The 19,516-nt window shown below is 45.5% G+C and overlaps 1 protein-coding gene across 1 annotated transcript in view; it reads right to left on the reverse strand.

Moving 5' to 3' along the window:
- Positions 1-19,516, reverse strand: part of LOC310697843 (putative helicase senataxin) — a gene marked incomplete at its 3' end in the record, with an annotated part of 174,631 nt that overhangs the window by 63,498 nt on the left and 91,617 nt on the right. Inside the window, exon 6 of the mRNA XM_083484467.1 lies at positions 19,246-19,365. Coding sequence (XP_083340593.1) covers positions 19,246-19,365 — 120 coding nt within the window. The remainder of the gene's footprint in view (positions 1-19,245; positions 19,366-19,516) is intronic.

A 19,516-nucleotide genomic window follows, 5' to 3' on the forward strand; every position in this document is an offset into this window, starting at 1 on the left:
GAATCGGGGGAGGAGGAGGAGGGGGAAGACGAGGAAACCATTGGAAATAGAAGTACCAGAATTTAAATCAGAAATTAGGATAAAGCGTACGCTAGTTAAATATTGAAATGACCCTTAAGTTTCTGTCTTGGAATGTGAACGGTCTTAACGAAAAGTCTAAGAGAAATAAATCTGAGAAAATTGTAAAGAAAAAAAATATTGATGTGATTTGCTGCCAAGAAACACATGTCGCCAAAAAACACAAACATATTTAATAAACAAAAAGTTGGGAACAGAGTTTATCAATTCAGATTCTAAGAAAAAAAGAGGGGTAGTAATTTATGTGAAGGAGAAATTAGAACCTAAATTAGTATGCAAGGACGAGGAAGGAAGAATCCTAGGAGTACAAATTAACTACCAGGGAGAAAAACTCAATGTGGTAACGGTCTATGCGCCAAATACAAACAAAACGGAGTTTTTTAAGAAATTGGAACAAGTTTTACTGGATCTAGAGAAAAATAAATTGGTTTTACTTGGAGATCTAAATGGAGTGCCTACACCAGAATTAGACAGAAGCTCGAAAAGGAAGAATTTAAATCAAGGGAAACTTCCAAGATTGTTTAATGACCTTGAGGAAAATTTAGATTTAATAGACATATGGAGACATAAATGTGAAGAGAATCAGAACTTACAGGGTTAAACAGTTCTGAGTGACGTCTCACATTCTGAGGCGTGGCTATGTTCACATACGGGAGTGGTTTCTCTGTGTGTGAGTCTTCTTTCGGTTTGACCGAGAGGCGAAAGATGTGTGCTATTTCGCCGGGATGATTTAAGATGTTTTGCTACACGATTAAAGACTGTTGGAGATAAGCAACAAGCCTGCGTACAGTCTGATTTATCACACACACATTGCAACAGTTTTCTACCGCTGCGGAGACTCTGCTGAAGGACGCTGACAGTGCCGGACTCCATAAACAAGCCACAATAAAAACCCCATGACAAAACAATTCACCCACTTTTCAGAGCCACATCAGAGTTGGAGCAGGCTGAATCAGATTTGGATTTCAAGAGAATTAACAATAAGAGTGTCGAAATGCGAGATACAACCCAGAACACTATCTGATCATAGTTCAATAATGTTACATTTAAAATGGGAGACCCAGGGTATGTACAGATGGAGAATGAACGATTATTTACTTGAAAAAGAGGAAGTGATTAAAAAGGCTAAAACCACCTTGAAAGACTACTTTGATCTAAACATTAATAAAGAAACAAATATAGATATAGTCTGGGATGCTAGTAAGGCAGTGCTAAGAGGTTTTTTGATACAACAAAATAGTTATAGAAAAAAGGTGAGAGAACAAAAAAAGAAGAGTTAATTACCCAACTAAGAGAATGTGAAAAGAACTTGATAGAGAAACCGAATGATGAAAGTAATAAGCAATTGTATAAGATGTTACAAACACAATATTCAATATTAATAAATCAAGAGGTGGAATGGGGAATTAAGTTAATGAAACAAAAAAATTTCGAGTCTGCAAATAAAACTGGAAAATTCTTGGCGTGGCAATTAAGAAAAAGGAGAAAACAAAATGTGATCAATAAAGTAAAAGTAGAAGAACAAGTCTTGGAGGATCCTAATGAAATAAAAAAGAGCTTCCTTAAATTCTATGAAAATCTATATAAAAGAGAAGAAGAAGATGTAATAGAAATAGGAAAATATCTAGAAGAAAACAGAATTAACAGTATATCGGAGGAGGAAAGAAGTCTATTAAATAAACCCATAAAAGTAGAGGAAATTCAGGAGGTGATAAAGAAGATGAAACTGGGGAAAGCTCCGGAGCCAGATGGCTTATCGGCCAAGTATTACAAAGTCCTAGAAGAACTTTTAACTTTGTGAAGTAATGAATGAGATTTTAAGAGGAGGAAGAATACCAGAGTCCTGGAAAGAAGCATACATTACGCTAATACCGAAACCTGACTCGGATAAACTTAATATTAAGAACTTCAGACCGATTTCATTATTAAATAATGATTATAAGATCTTTGCAGATGTAATGGCGAGTCGACTTAAAAAGTGCTTCGCCAATCTCATTCATAATGATCAAGCTGGTTTTCTACCTAACAGGCAAATAAAAGACAACATAAGACATATAATAAACCTTATTGAATACCTAGAATGCAAAAATGAAATTCCCGCGGTATTAATGTTTATTGACGCCGAAAAGGCTTTTGACAATGTATCCTGGCATTTTCTAATAAAATGTTTGGAAATGACAGGGATAGAGGGCACATTCCTGGAAGGAATAAAAGCAATTTATTCACAACAAAGTGCTAAATTAATTATTAATAACAACTTAACAGAATCCTTTGAAATTTCGAAGGGTACAAGACAGGGGTGCCCTCTGTCACCTCTTTTGTTTATTATGGTGTTAGAAATAATTACAAATAAGATAAGGAAAACTTCAGAGATATGCGGAATAAGAATTGGAGTGAAAGAATATAAATTGAAAGCATATGCCGATGATCTTATGTTGTCGCTGGAAGATCCCCAAAAAAGTGTCGGTAAAGTGTTAGATTTGCTAGAAGAATTTGGAAAGTTATCCGGCTTTAAATTAAATAGAACAAAAACTAAAATGATGACTAAAAATATGAAAGAAGAGGTAAAAAACCATCTTGAATTACAGACGGGGATCAAAGCAACTAAAAAAGTAAAATACCTCGGAATTTGGCTAACGATGAAGAATATAAATTTAATGGAAGACAACTACACAAACACATGGAAAGAAATAAGGAAGGACCTGGATACCTGGAACAGAATAAAACTCTCTTGGTCGGGAAGAATGGCAGCAATTAAGATGAGTTTATTACCGAAATTGCTGTTCTTATTTCAAAACATACCGATAATCAGGGGAACCTCAGTATTCAAAGATTGGCAGAAAGTACTCTCTAAATTTATTTGGCAAGGAAAAAGGCCAAGAATTAGATTCAAATTACTCACAGATCAAAGAGATAGGGGAGGATTTGCGGTTCCAAATTTGAAGCTGTATTATGAAGCCTCGTGCCTTTGCTGGGTTAAAGATTGGATTGTCATCAAAAACACAGATCTGTTAGATTTAGAAGGATTCAATATAAGATTTGGTTGGCACGCTTATTTGTGGCGTAATAAGGAAAAGGTCCACAAAGGATTTTCTAATCATATTATTAGAGGGCCACTGTTGGAAGTATGGGAGAGAAACAAAAAATTATTGGGAAAAAATACCCCTAGGTGGTTATCACAAATCGATATCTTAACAATAAAAAAAACAAACATTGAAGGAGAAAGATGGACTTATGAAGATCTGCTAGTAAAAACAGAAAATGGATGGAAGATTAGGCCATATGAAGAGATAAAGAATAAACTGACAGGTTGGATCCAATTTCACCAAATTAATGCTATGTGGACTGAAGATAAAAAGAATGGGATGAACAAAAAAAAAATCCAGATTCCAGGTAGAAATATTAGAAAACAAATCAAAACTCCTATCAAAAATGTACAGCCAGTTGCTTGAATGGGACACCAAAGATGAAGAAATAAAGGAAGTAATGGTGAAATGGGCAATAGACTTTGGATACAACATAGAGTTTGATAAGTGGAAGAAACTCTGGAATAAAGGTATGAAATTCTCGGCATGTACAACACTTAGAGAGAACATGGATAAAATGATGTACAGGTGGTACATCACGCCTGTAAAACTAGAAAAAATGTACAAAACCGGAGACAAATCATGCTGGAAATGTAAGATTAAGGAAGGCAATTTTTATCACATGTGGTGGTCGTGTGAGGTAATTAGAAAGTTTTGGGAATCATAGAATCATAGAGTTGGAAGAGACCACAAGGGCCATCGAGTCCAACCCCCTGCCAAGCAGGAAACACCATCAGAGCACTCCTGACATATGGTTGTCAAGCCTCTGCTTAAAGACCTCCAAAGTAGGAGACTCCACCACACTCCTTGGCAGCAAATTCCACTGTCGAACAGCTCTTACTGTCAGGAAGTTCTTCCTAATGTTTAGGTGGAATCTTCTTTCTTGTAGTTTGGATCCATTGCTCCGTGTCCGCTTCTCTGGAGCAGCAGAAAACAACTTTTCTCCCTCCTCTATGTGACATCCTTTTATATATTTGAACATGGCTATCATATCACCCCTTAACCTCCTCTTCTCCAGGCTAAACATGCCCAGCTCCCTTAGCCGTTCCTCATAAGGCATTGTTTCCAGGCCTTTGACCATTTTGGTTGCCCTCCTCTGGACACGTTCCAGTTTGTCAGTGTCCTTCTTGAACTGTGGTGCCCAGAACTGGACACAGTACTCCAAGTGAGGTCTGACCAGAGCAGAATACAGTGGCACTATTACTTCCCTTGATCTAGATGCTATACTCCTATTGATGCAGCCCAGAATTGCATTGGCTTTTTTTAGCTGCCGCGTCACACTGTTGGCTCATGTCAAGTTTGTGGTCAACCAAGACGCCTAGATCCTTTTCACATGTACTGCTCTCAAGCCAGGTGTCCCCCATCTTGTATTTGTGCCTCTCATTTTTTTTGCCCAAGTGCAATACTTTACATTTCTCCCTGTTAAAGTTCATCTTGTTTGTTTTGGCCCAGTTCTCTAATCTGTCAAGGTAGTTTTGAAGTGTGATCCTGTCCTCTGGGGTGTTAGCCACCCCTCCCAGTTTGGTGTCATCTGCAAATTTGATCAGGATGCCCTTGAGTCCATCATCCAAGTCGTTGATAAAGATGTTGAATAAGACCGGGCCCAAGACAGAACCCTGTGGCACCCCACTAGTCACTCTTCTCCAGGATGAAGAGGAACCATTGATGAGCACCCTTTGGGTTCGGTCAGTCAGCCAGTTACAAATCCACTGAGTGGTAGCATAGTCAAGACCGCATTTTACCAGCTTCTTTACAAGAATATCATGGGGCACCTTGTCAAATGCCTTGCTGAAATCAAGGTAGGCTACATCCACTGCGTTCCCTTCATCTACCAGACTTGTAATTCTGTCAAAAAACGAGATCAGGTTAGTCTGACATGACTTATTTTTCAGAAATCCATGCTGACTATTGGTGATCACAGCATTCCTTTCTAGGTGCTCACAGACTGAGGAGAAGATGGTGAAATGCAAACAGGGGACACAGAAAGGGCTGAACTCCTCAATGCCTTCTTTGCCTCAGTCTTCTCCGATAAAGAAAACAATGCCCGACCTGAAGAATTTGGAGCAAATGATTCAGCAGAGGAAACACAGCCCAGAATAACTAAGGAGATAGTACAAGAATACTTGGCTAGTTTAGATGTATTCAAGTCTCCAGGGCCAGATGAACTGCATCCAAGAGTATTAAAAGAACTGGCAGATGTGATCTCAGAACCACTGGCAGTCATCTTTGAGAATTCCTGGAGAACAGGCGAAGTCCCGGCAGACTGGAGGAGGGCAAATGTTGTCCCTATTTTCAAAAAGGAGAAAAGAGAGGACCCAAATAATTATCGCCCAGTCAGTCTGACATCAATACCAGGGAAGATTCTGGAGCAGATCATTAAGCAAACAGTCTGTGAGCACCTAGAAAGGAATGCTGTGATCACCAATAGTCAGCATGGATTTCTGAAAAATAAGTCATGTCAGACTAACCTGATCTCGTTTTTTGACAGAATTACAAGCCTGGTAGATGAAGAGAACGCAGTGGATGTAGCCTACCTTGATTTCAGCAGGGCATTTGACAAGGTGCCCCATGATATTCTTGTAAAGAAGCTGGTAAAATGCGGTCTTGACTATGCTACCACTCAGTGGATTTGTAACTGGCTGATTTGTAACTGGCTCTTCCAACTCTATGATTCTATGATTCTACTGGATTTAAACTCAACAGATCAAAAACAAAACTAATGATTAAAAATTTAAGGGGTTAGGAGAAAAAGGAGCTACAGGATAAAACGGGTTTGATGATAGTGAAAGAAGCAAAATATCTCAGAATTGAAATAACAGTGTAAAATATTAACCTTTTTAAATGATAATTATAATAAATTTTGGAAAGAATTTTTTTAAAAATTGGAAATTTGGACCAAACTAAAACTTTCATTTGGGGGGGAAATCTTGGTAATAAAAATGAATGTGCTCCCCAAAATGATCTTCCTTTTTTCAAATGATCCCGATTATAGGGAAAATTGAATGTTTAGATAGGTGGAGAAAAGATTTGACAATGTTTATCTGGCTGAGTAAGAAATCCCGTATAAATAATGAATTACTGATGGGTAAGAGAGAGGGGGCTTTGCACTTCTAAATTTAAGAAAGTATTACGAGGCAGCGTTCCTGACGTGGATTAAGGATTGGATCTTGTTAGAGAAGACAGATTTACTGGACTTGGAGAGTTACAACAACAGATATGGGTGGCTTCTTCTTTTTCTTCTTTGGTGATCACTTGTAGCCAAGTAAGATTGTCTTCCATAGACACGGTTTTAACAATGAGTTCGTAAGTGACTGTGGAGGCCAATTCTGGACCCACACGTCCTTCCACAGTGGGGACATTGATTTCCGGGCAGGAGTTGATCACGGTGTGGATTTGCCAAGCGTGCCTTCCTCTTAGCTCGTTTCTCCCTTGCATCCTGAGTTTGAGTGTCTTCAAAGCCCAGGACACCTTTGGTAAAGGCTGTTCTCCAACTGGAGCGCTCACAGGCCAGTATTTCCCAGTTGTCAGTGTGCATGCCTACCTTGGCTACAATAAAGTCAAAGTCCACAGTGGGTTTACTAATCATATAGTTAGGAATGCCCTCTATAAGGTGTGGACTGATACCAACCATTACTTGAACCTCAAATGCCATGGTGACTGTCCCCATTAAAGGCCTTCGCAGTTAAAAATATAAATATGAATAGCAATTGGGGAACTTACAGACAACTACTAAAAGAAGATCAAGGGCAAATGAAATTGAAATCATTTGAAGAGATAAGGCATTATCTCACCGATTGGCTACAATACCACCATTTAAATAATGTATTTAATTCAGATAAAAAAATAGGTTTCGGAAAAGAAGAATCCAAATTACAAATTATATTATTAAAGAACAATAAGAAATTATTATTATCTAAAATTTAAGATCTATTACTTGAATGGGACCTGAAAGATGAGCAAGTAAAAGATGTTATGGTAAAATGGGCCCAGGACATCAGCCACACAATGCAGATGGAGCAGTGGGAAAAACTTTGGAGACCAGACATCAGATTTACCGCCTGTTACACCATTATGGAAAATCTGGTAAAAATGTTATATAGGTGGTATATGACACCCTCTAAATTAGTCAAGGTATATAAACTAAAATCCAACCTGTGTTGGAAATGTAATAAAATTGAGGGGACAATGTTCCATGTATGGTGGGGATGTGAGAAAGTTAAGAACTTCTGGGGATGTATCCATGAAGAATTAAAGAAAAAAAAGTTCGAAATTTCTAGAGAGAAGAAACTGGAGGCATTCCTATTGGGTATTTTAGGAAATGACATCCCACAGGATAAGAAAAGGATGTTTTTATATGCCACAGTCACAGGCAGATTGCTACCTGCTAGAAATTGGAAAGGAGACATCATTCCCACTAAAGAAGACTGGATAATTAAATTATGTGAATTTATAAGATTGGCCAAATTAACGGCAGCCATAAGAAATCAGTCCAACCAAAATGTAAGGAAGGAATGGCAATGTTTTGAGGACTATATGAAAAAACACTGCTCTAAGAATAATATATTGCTATGCGTAGAATACGTATGTAAAGATGAATCAAACTAAGGTAAAATTAATAATGGATATATATTGGATAATACAAGACACAATGTTAAACTATTTATAGTACAAAGGATGTCAAGTTGTGGTGGAGGGAAGCTACACGGGTGGAAGTTTTAGTATTTCTTTATTTTTGTGTATATGGGTTTGGTTTTGTTTTTTTCCAAAGTATGATATGCAAAATGGAATAATGATTTTTCTTTTACTTTTTCATTTTGAATAAATAAAAAAGTTTTTTTAAAAAATAAACTATCTGTCAGCCATCATATACTATACCAGGGGTCTGCAACCTTTAAGACAAAAAGAGCCACTTGGACCCGTTTCCGAAAAAACAACAACAACTGGGAGCCGCAAAAACATTGCAACATTTAAAACAAATATAACACTGCATATATTGTTTCTGGCCTTAATGCTATATATACAGGATGGTGCAGTCAGCTGTCAATCTCAAGAAAAAAGGACAAATTAATAGCTAATTAAAATATTTAATTTACAACCAGGTAACCAGGTTAATGGGACTTTTGCTCCTGAACCTCAGTGCTCAGTGTCTGCACATCAGGGCTGTAAGACGTCACCTTCATTTTCACACAGGCTTGCAAGCTGTCATCTGTGAGGCGTGATCGGTGTTTGTTTTTAATATAGTTCATGTTGGAGAAGACCTGCTCACATACATATGTGGAAGAGACCACAAGGGCCATCGAGTCCAACCCCCTGCCAAGCAGGAAACACCATCAGAGCACTCCTGACATATGGTTGTGGTTCGAGGACCCGACCCCCGTGTGGTGAAATAAAGACACAAGGACACGTGATATATGGTTAATGGGCAAGAAAAGGCCACAACTTTATTGGTTACAGCAATGGAAAAGGTATTGGCTTAGGCATTGGACGATGGGTTATTCAACCAGTAGGTGGAGCCTGTCGATGCTGATCCGACTCTAGGCTCACCCCTGTTGTCACCGAGGGTCGTGCCAAGGCCTCCCGCCAAGCAGGCATCGGACGGATACACGACCCCCAGATTCCTTTAACGGAATACCCCTAAAAAATTGAAGGCATAGGCGATGGCCACACCTAGCACTTCGACACACCACAACACATTATTCCAATGCCTAACCTACCCACCAATACCGCAAAAAGTTGTGACGATTGCTACGAGGTAGGCGAAAAAACCAAATAGCCTAGTGCCAAGTGGAAAAACTCCTACCAGGCCCCCCAAGCAACCGGGGCGACCAACCTAAGGTCCATAGCAAGGCCAAAAAACCTAAGCCCTGACTAATAGGGAGTGGAGGGTGGGTGACTTCCCGAAGAGGCGACGACGGAGAATGAGGCCGGGGAAAGGCTGTCGCTGCAGCAAAAGCTTCTGAACACGCCCCCTCTGTGGCACCTGGTTGGGTGGCCCTCCGAGGGGGCGTGAGCGCCAGCCAGGTGAGCTGAAGGCAGGGGGCTACGCCCCCTGCTAGGCGGGGCTCAGGCTCCCGACCACAACCCCTCCCCTCTCTTTCAGGGAGGAGAGTCTTTGTGGTTCGAGGACCCGACCCCCGTGTGGTGAAATAAAGACACAAGGACACGTGATATATGGTTAATGGGCAAGAAAAGGCCACAACTTTATTGGTTACAGCAATGGAAAAGGTATTGGCTTAGGCATTGGACGATGGGTTATTCAACCAGTAGGTGGAGCCTGTCGATGCTGATCCGACTCTAGGCTCACCCCTGTTGTCACCGAGGGTCGTGCCAAGGCCTCCCGCCAAGCAGGCATCGGACGGATACACGACCCCCAGATTCCTTTAACGGAATACCCCTAAAAAATTGAAGGCATAGGCGATGGCCACACCTAGCACTTCGACACACCACAACACATTATTCCAATGCCTAACCGCCACCCGAGCCAAAGGCTCGCCGCCAATACCCTCACTGCTGCAACCAATCCCAGATGCTTTTGCTGACACTAGCTAGCCAAATGTCGCTCCCCAAGTCCGATAAGTGGACACCATCATTCCGGTATAGCGCTTGGTCGCTAATACGAATACGATCATGCCGGATGACACGGCCAGACATAAAGCGCACCCAACGGGCTACCGCCCGATTTACGAGTTTCCTGGTATAGCGCTTGGTCGCTAATACGAATACGATCATGCCGGATGACACGGCCAGACATAAAGCGCACCCAACGGGCTACCGCCCGATTTACGAGTTTCCTGGTTCTTTCAATGGCCAAACAATTTTGCGCTCCGCGCCACTCGAGTCTTTTCAGGAAGGAGGACCAGAACACCATCGTTCTGGGGCACAAGGCTGCCAAAGTATTCAAGTCTCTTTTAATGCTCCCCAATAAGTCCACACTCTTTCTGCTGGTTAGGTCATTCTCTCCCAACTGTATCACGATGGCGTCGGGAGGGCCACAATTGGCTACTTTCTCCCGGAGCAAGGGCATCAGCTCCTCCCATCGCATGCCTCTTCTCGCAAACCAGGAAACTCGGACATCATTTGGGAGGCCAAGGTTAGGTGCCAGGCCGCAACTTGCTGCACGTACGCGGGCCCAATGAACAATACTGTGGCCGCAGATCCACACATTTCTTCTGAGCAACACTAGGAGTAAAGACAGAAAGACGGCAGGTGAGTGGGGCCCAGCGACTGGAGGCGTACTAGCGAATGTAAGACTTATAAGCATTTGATCTCCAACGGCCCATTTCTTTGATCCTATCCGCCGGTAGCCCTAAGTGCGCAGCCGTGGTTGCGGCACCAATCCTAAAAGAGTGAGCAGCGTACTCCTGGGCAGATAGCCCACAGGCCTCAATCGCCTTGCGCAGCACCCTGGTGAATTGGTATCTCGACATGGGCGACCCATCCTCGTGAATCAAAAACGGACCTGGGCCAGGTGGCCTAAGGTCGAGATACCGCCTAGTGTCCTTTACCGGACATGGGCCCTGCTATGTTGACGCTGAGAGTTTGACCAGGACATCCTTGCCAGCCTGATCGGTCTTGGACTGTCGTATGAGCACTGACACAGAAGAGCTAGACAGCTGCACATCCTCGCACTGGAGTCCGCGGTTTGAACCCCGTGCACTAACTTCAAACACAACCTCCCCAACCCTTAGTGCGCCGAAAAAGGCGATAGAATATGCCGCAGAAAAAAGGCGTGCTTCGAACCTGGACCAGCAAATCAACCTGAGTTTTTTGCGAATTTGGGACAACAACCCGTAGGAAATCGGCTTACGGCCTTCGTCCCTGGGAGGCTGTAACCTGCTCCAACCCTCGATAGCCCTACGTATCATGAAGTCGCTACACGGGTCATGAGCAAATGTAGCTTTTGAAAAGAAACTGATAGCTGCTACATGAATCTTTAAAGTTTTTGGGGCACGTCCCAAGTCGTCGAGATGCGAAAGATACTGTAAAACGTCGTCTGTGGTGGGAGGCACATTATATGAGAGCCCGGATAACCTAAACCTGAAACCCATGAAATCACTCCAGGCCTTCTTGTATGACCTGAGCGTAGAAGGTGCTACGGACGCTAATACTCCCTGTATCACTTTGCGTCTCCAACGTTCCACAGGTACTCCGGAAAGGGTTCGGGCAACTGTTGTGCTCCAGGTGCAAGCGACCGGAAGCGAGGAATCTGGAATCGAGACAAGGCATCGGCTATATCATTATTGGCTCCAGGTACAAATTTGGCTGAAAATATTATATTGTACTCAAGGCAACGGAGGACGAAGGCCCGCAAAAGGGAGGAAACCCTCTCAGACCGAGATGACTGCCTGGCAAGAATGTTCACCACCGCCAGGTTGTCGGTCCTGAAGCACACACGGTGGTCCCGGAACTCCTCCGTCCAAATGTGAACGGCCACCACTATAGGAAAGAACTCAAGAAAGGTGAGATCCCGTGTGATGGCCTGGCCTAACCAAGCCGTCGGCCAACGCTGAGCACACCAACGCCCCTTGAAGTACAGGCCGAAGCCTATGGATCCGGCCGCGTCCGATTGTACCTGGAAGTCTGAGGACAGATTTAAAACGTCCTGCCATAGAGATACCCCATTGTAATTTTCTAGGAAGGCCAGGAAGTCACTGCATGGATCGGAGAACGTGACCGTAGCAAAGAAGCTAATGGCGGCTACATGTATTTTTAATGTTTTAGGTGTGCGCCCTAGTTCATCAAGGTGTGAAAGGTATTGCAAAAACGTCATTGGTGGTGGGAGGTGCGCTAGCAGAAAGCCCCGAAGATCCAAACCTGAAGCCCAAGAAATCGCACCAGGCCTTCTTGTAAGACCTGAGGGTGGAGGGTGCGACAGACGCTAATACTCCCTTAATCACCAGCGTCCCCTAAAGAATAAACTGAAGCCCAAGGACCCAGCGGCATCAGTGAACCTGGCAATTTGAGGACAGGTTGAGGATTTCCTGCCATAAGGAGACTACATTGAAGCGTTGCAGAAACGTGATCCAGATCTCAAGGTCTGTCTTAACTGATTTTGGGAGTCTTACCCTGTGGTGCGGTTTGTTTGTTTGTTTTTGTTATTTTGTTTTATTTTTAAGGTTAGATATGCACATAGGCCCCAAGCCTCATTTTGTATCATGACTTTTAAACTTCTGATTTGTTTCTGAGTCACTTGGTGCTCTCTGTGCTGAATCTGAAGGGGGCTGACACACAGACTAGTTGAATGTGGATGTCCATTATGCACTGTATCATAGTATAGTACAGTGATTATAGAATATCTGCTTGAGTATATGTTTTCATCATGTGTAAAACTCATAATGAATAAACAAATAGTTCTATATTGTGATCAAGTAACTCCTAGAACAAAATTGTAAGTTTTAGCTTCAGAAAACCAGTTGCTTCTATCCAACATCCTGTTGCCAATGTAGCTAAAATTTTAGCACTTTTGATTGTTAACTGATAACACGGTTGTTAGTATGACAAGAGATTGGTGGGATGCTCTCCTACAGATTTCCCAAAACTGTTGTACTACAGACACAGCCAGGACATTCCAGAACACTTCTATCTGGTACTGTAAATGTCAGGTTTGAGTTTCACTCAAGCTAGAAAAAACTGCTACATATGCAACATGTTCTAGAAGATTGCCAAAGGTGAGCTCTTGGCCAAAGCGTTATCCACTTCAGTGAAGTGTTATTTCTCACCAAACTAGCAATTTGTTTACTAACTATACATGTTCCCTAATATAGTTAAAGCATTGAAATTATGTGATTTCGCCTGTTGGGCTTAAAGGCTTACTAGATTATAGGACTAAGGGCTAAATCATTATTGTACTTCTTTGCAATTTTGCCCACAGCTGCCCTGCTAATTGGGAGAACAGGAAATGGATCTGGAACACTTCAAAGCAGTATCATTGCTCCCATGTGTCTTCCTGTTTGGGCTGTCATTTTGTTAAAGCTGTGGTCTTGCTCTTGTAGTTGATCTGGGAGAAAAAGGCAGGTTACCCAGGGGAAAATAAATAAATAAATAAATAAATAAATAAATAAATAAATAAATAATTCCTGTATGAGGTGTTATGGAATGATACATTTTGTAGCTGCCCGTTGGGTGAGGCGAGCGTCCTTCCCCTTACTGACTTCTGATTAGGAGAGTCCTTCGCGGTTAAGGAGCCACTACTGGGATTCTGCAACCCTCTGAGAAACCCTTCCAAAGATAGGATGCTGCACTTCCGTCCGGATGGATAGACAAGAGGTTGAGGAGAGGAGAAAGCTGAATTGAAGAAAATGCTAGACCCAGAAGGACTTTATCGATGGTTCCCTGCTTTGGGGGCTTGTCTGGAACTAGAGTGGTGGAAGCCCTGACCTCCCCAAAAGGGCCGCTTCCCTTTGTAACACGCTGTGGCTGGGTGAGCCCCCCCACATCTCTCACACTCATGCGGGTACTTACAAGACTGCCTTTGGCATTGCCCTTTATTGAATTACCAGCACACCTTACGTTTTAAATCCTTTCTAAGGCCCAGCTTTCCAGTGCGATACACCTCTGATGGCTTCTTCTCGACATACGGGCTAACTGCCAGATGCTAATAGCGGCGGCCTCCCCAGAAAGGGCGTAAGCCATTCTGACTCATCATCACTGGCTGATGAGGTGCCTGATTCTGGAAGCTGGACCCTGGGCTGCTTATTCTGCAAAGAACTAGAAGAACTGGAAGCAACCGGGTTATTGATACGGGCCGGCAGTCTCCATGCAGGCGCCCTGGTGCAGTTCTCAAAGTCGGCGAGCAAGCCTGAGACCTAGTTTGCACAGCCGCTGTTCCTGTCTGAGGGCTTGGGCCTGCACCTGGGTAGTTTAAAGGCTGGCCACTGGTTTGCAAAACAAGGAAGTAAGAAACGCAAGGCAAATTGAACTAAAGAATAGCTAAGAGAAAGCGCTATTCATAGTCAACAATGAATGATCTGAAGGCATTAAGGAACTGCGAAATAGGTTTGGGTTTATTATTATGACGGTTGACAACTGCAGTGTGTGCTGGTACTGCACCCGTGCCTGCTCTGTGCACTAGAAAAATGTGCCTACTATTTATTTTGTCACTTATTATTATTATTATTATTATTTTATTTAATTTTTATTCATTTATTTATATTTTAATATTAATTATTATTATTATTTTAGTTATTATTTATAATTATAATTATTTATTTATTGTTATTATTAATTATTAATTATTTATATTTTGAATTTATTTTATTTTATTACTTTATTTTATTATTGTTGTTATTTTTTAATTAGTATTAATATCATCACTCGATTAATAACTTAACTGTAATTAAATGCTAGTATACAATTATTGTGCATCAATAAAGTTCAGAGCACTGTTGAGGGATTAATTATTAATCGATAGTATCTCAATTAATAGCCAATGGATTTATAGCTATGAGTAGGAATTACTATTATCAGTTGCTCTGCGTAACTGCTGACAAAATGAACAAGCTATACGTCACTTAACTGCACTGCAGCAGCGCTCAACTACATATTAGCACCTGGCTCCAAGGAACAATACCATACACAGAGCAACCCCAACTCCAGTCAGCCAGAATTAGAAGATAGTTGCCTATAATAAGAGTTGCCCCTTTTAAATGATAGGCAAATCTAGGCACAAAGCATTGCCAAGTAATCAAACAGAATTGAAAATAACTGCTTACAAGGAGATGCTCAGAAGCTGCAGCCAAATTAAGAGAAAAGGAAATCAATAAGATTCCAGGCCCACACCAGCGGCCCTCAGAAAAGGAGGGGTGGGGTTGCTCTTAATATCCCACTGCTGGGGAAACTTCTTTGAAACAAAGGAAACTTTGCCAAACAAAGAAAAATAAATCTTTGCCCACAAGGTCGGCTCAATACCAGTTGATTGAAATAAGGGTACTTAAACAGACAAAAGACTGCAATTGGTCAAACTGCTGGATAGTTAAACTGACAATGCAACTAGAGCTGCTGAAAGAGCAGAGAGTTGAAAAACCTGTCTGGCAACTGTGATGACTCTGGCAAGAAGCAAAGGGAACTCCCAAGACCCCGATGTATCTCCTGAAAGGGTGGGGGGAGGGAGGGAGGATGGGGGGAGGGAGGAGGAAAGCGTGGGGGGGGAGTTGGGAGGGGTGAGGGGTGGGGGGAGTAAAATGAACATGCTGGGCAAGGAAGTTTTTGAAGAAAAGGAAAATAGCTGTCCTTTACAGTGAGCCAAAAAGAAATGGAAATATAAACCGTGGGTTAACCTGGACTTTTCAGTAAGGTACTATAAGCCGAAAACTTTTGTTGTTGTTGTTGTTGTGTAAAAGTGGTTTTCTTTAGGGAGCCTGTACTGGCAAGTGAAGCCAATGACAAGAACCAGGCCAAGGCACACCCTCAAAGGTTTTAAACGTATAGACATGGAGTGCTGAGGAATGGTTCCCTGATCAGAAAACCCTGAGTTGTCTACCCCAAGCCCTGCCCTATTTCTTCCCCCAAACATCAAGCGAAGGGGGGGTGACTTAGAGAAACCAAGAGGGGTGAGGTTTAAGCGCACAGCCTATTCCAAGCCCCGGCAGCCTTTAAAATTTTACAGGGGGCTCCCGCTTCAAGTGCTACCAATGGAAGGGATGGCAGGGTAAATTAAACCCACACTAGAAGAGTAATAAATAAATAAACGGCAGGCACAATAAACAGCAAGCACAAACACACGCTGCAAGCACACACACACACACACAACTTAAAATTAGAGAGGAAGAGGAAAGGGAACCCTGAGGATCATCTAGTCCAACCCAAGCAATGCAGAAATATTCAGCTGTCCCAAACAGGGATCGAACTTGCAACCTAGGCATTGTCAGTGCCATGCTCTAACCAACTGAGCTATCCAGGCTCTCAAGGACAATGGAGGGGGGAAACGCACCAGCACCCTGGCCAACAAATTAAAATGTAAGGCAAACCCACTCAGTCACCCAGACCAGCCATGCAATTGGACAGGCAAGGGCAATAGAGGGGAAAACGTACAAGCACGCTGGCCAAAAATTAAATAAAAACGCACAGCCACCAAGGCAGAGGCAGGGGAAGGAAAGCGAGGATACGAGGAAGAAAGAAAGACGGAGCCACACTCACACTCAGACCTCGCTGGGGGCATGTGCTGGGCAAGGGAACAAGCTGCAGCTTAAGAAAGGTTAATTCGCACTCAGGCTGCACAAACAAATCAGGCACCAGGAGTGGGGGGGAAATAGAAGGTTAAATGTAGGTTTTTACCCTGAAAAGATGACACAGCAAGGCAAACCTGGCTGCCTGGGTTTTTAAAGTTAAAAGGCAAGCCAGGAACCAGGCAGCCTCCACACACACAGACCCCTCCCCCGACTCCAAACCTCATGGCTCTTCCCTGTGATAACTGAGATGACTCCTAGCTGATGACTCGCTGAGTGACTTCCCGAAGAGGCGACGACGGAGAATGAGGCCGGGGAAAGGCTGTCGCTGCAGCAAAAGCTTCTGAACACGCCCCCTCTGTGGCACCTGGTTGGGTGGCCCTCCGAGGGGGCGTGAGCGCCAGCCAGGTGAGCTGAAGGCAGGGGGCTACGCCCCCTGCTAGGCGGGGCTCAGGCTCCCGACCACAACCCCTCCCCTCTCTTTCAGGGAGGAGAGTCTTTGTCAAGCCTCTGCTTAAAGACCTCCAAAGAAGGAGACTCCACCACACTCCTTGGCAGCAATTCACCAAACTTTCACCTGCTTAAGTTTAAAAAGGGGCTTCAAGCAACTAAAAAGGGGCTTCAGGCAACTAACTCCACGTGGAATTCCACGCGACCGCGACTGCATAATCAATGCCACAAAATGCCAAAGAAAATTAACCAGGGCCCCAGTGAACCATAAATCATAATCAGTGCCTGGTGTAATAATGAGGGCCCAATGTCATCCTCGTCATTATAAAAATAATCCCTCTCTTCGTGCCGCCCAGCCTCCCAAGAAAAAAACCCCACTTCAAACGGTCACAAAGCACAAATTCCACGCGACCGCGACTTGCTATGCCCAATAATCAATGCCCCAAAATGCCATAGAAAATTAATCAGGGCCCCAGTGTACCATAAATCATAATCAGTGCCTGATGTAAATAATAATTAATAATGAGGCATTCGTCATTATAAAAATACCGTATTTTTCGCCCCATAGGACGCTCCATCCAATAGGACGCACCTAGTTTTTTGGGGGGGAAATAAAGGGAAAAATTTTCCCTTTATTTCCCCCCCAAAAGCAGGTCGGGGAAACCGAACCAGGTCGAGGAACAGCGGGATGGCGGCGCTGCGCCTCCCTGCTGTCCCCCGAGCTTGTGGGGCTGGCCGATGTCTGCCCCGCGCGAGGGGCGCTCTGCTTTAGGGCGCCCCGCTGGCCGGGCGGCAGGCTGCTATCCGCAGCGTGGGGAGCCTTGCCGGGAAGTCCGGCAAGGCTCCCCACGCTGCGGATGTCTGCCTGGCGAGGGGGCGCTCTGCTTTAGGGCGCCCCACCGGCCGGGCGGCAGGCTGCTATCCGCAGCGTCGGGAGCCTTGCCGGGAAGTCCGGCAAGGCTCCCCACGCTGCGGATGTCTGCCTGGCGAGGGGGGCGCTCTGCTTTAGGGCGCCCCGCCGGCCGGGCGGCAGGCAGACATCCGCAGCGTCGGGAGCCTTGCCGGGAAGTCCGGCAAGGCTCCCCATGCTGCGGATGTCTGCCTGGCGAGGGGGGCGCTCTGCTTTAGGGCGCCCCACCGGCCGGGCGGCAGGCAGACATCCGCAGCGTTGGGAGCCTTGCCGGGAAGGCTCCCCACGCTGCGGATGTCTGCCTGGCGAGGGGGCGCTCTGCTGTAGGGCGCCCCGCCGGCCGGGCGGCAGGCAGACATCCGCAGCGTCGGGAGCCTTGCGGGCTCCCCACGCTGCGGATGTCTGCCTGGCGAGGGGGGCGCTCTGCTTTAGGGCGCCCCGCCGGCCGGGCGGCAGGCTGCTATCCGCAGTGTGGGGAGCCTTGCTGGGAAGTCCGGCAAGGCTCCCGACGCTGCGGATGTCTGCCTGGCGAGGGGGGCACTCTGCTTTAGGGCGCCCCGCCGGCCGGGCGGCAGGCAGACATCCGCAGCGTCGGGAGCCTTGCCGGGAAGCCCGGCAAGGCTCCCCATGCTGCGGATGTCTGCCTGGCGAGGGGGGCGCTCTGCTTTAGGGCGCCCCACCGGCCGGGCGGCAGGCAGACATCCGCAGCGTCGGGAGCCTTGCCGGGAAGTCAGGCAAAGCTCCCCACGCTGCGGATGTCTGCCTGGCGAGGGGGGCGCTCTGCTTTAGGGCGCCCCGCCGGCCGGGCGGCAGGCTGCTATCCGCAGCGTGGGGAGCCTTGCCGGGAAGTCCGGCAAGGCTCCCCACGCTGCGGATGTCTGCCTGGCGAGGGGGGTGCTCTGCTTTAGGGCGCCCCGCCGGCCGGGCGGCAGGCAGACATCCGCAGCGTCGGGAGCCTTGCCGGGAAGTCAGGCAAGGCTCCCCACGCTGCGGATGTCTGCCTGGCGAGGGGGGCGCTCTGCTTTAGGGCGCCCCGCCGGCCGGGCGGCAGGCTGCTATCCGCAGCGTCGGGAGCCTTGCCGGGAAGGCTCCCCACGCTGCGGATAGCAGCCTGGCGAGGGGGGCGCTCTGCTTTAGGGCGCCCCGCCGGCCGGGCGGCAGGCAGACATCCGCAGCGTCGGGAGCCTTGCCGGGAAGTCCGGCAAGGCTCCCCACGCTGCGGATGTCTGCCTGGCGAGGGGGGCGCTCTGCTTTAGGGCGCCCCGCCGGCCGGGCGGCAGGCTGCTCACCTCCGCCCCTCGCCTCCTCCCCTCGCCTCCGCGCCTCGCCTCCTCCCCTCGCCACCGCCCCGGAGCCGCAGCAAAGGCTTTAAAGAGCCGCATGCGGCTCCGGAGCCGCAGGTTGCCGACCCCCGTACTATACCATAACATTTCCATGTTAAGTAAGTTACTTGGCGTACAAGTTCTGTGAAAGGAATGATTTTACCTTAAGAGAGTGGACACTCAGACTGTTTTTAATTTGCTTGTATCGCTGCCCCCAATGATTATTAGTTACTTACCCTCCGTTGGTTTCTTCATGGCTTTCATTATGCACGGCATGAAGTCAATCTGCTTGTCTGGGCCAAACAACAACAAATCCATGGCATGTTCTTCCAGCACCATCAACAACATACAGATACCTACAACAATGAAAATGAGAAAGTTCAGGAGCTATCACTGGGTGTTGGCTTAACTCCCGATCTTAATCCACAACCAAAACAAAACCTACTTTTGTAATTGCACCTGCTAGCATGCCACTCAAACTTTTAATCTCTGGAGCCCTCTAGAGCT

The sequence above is a fragment of the Podarcis liolepis genome, assembly GCF_965112155.1.
Source record: "Podarcis liolepis genome assembly, chromosome: W".
NCBI classification, from domain to species: Eukaryota; Metazoa; Chordata; class Lepidosauria; order Squamata; family Lacertidae; genus Podarcis; species Podarcis liolepis.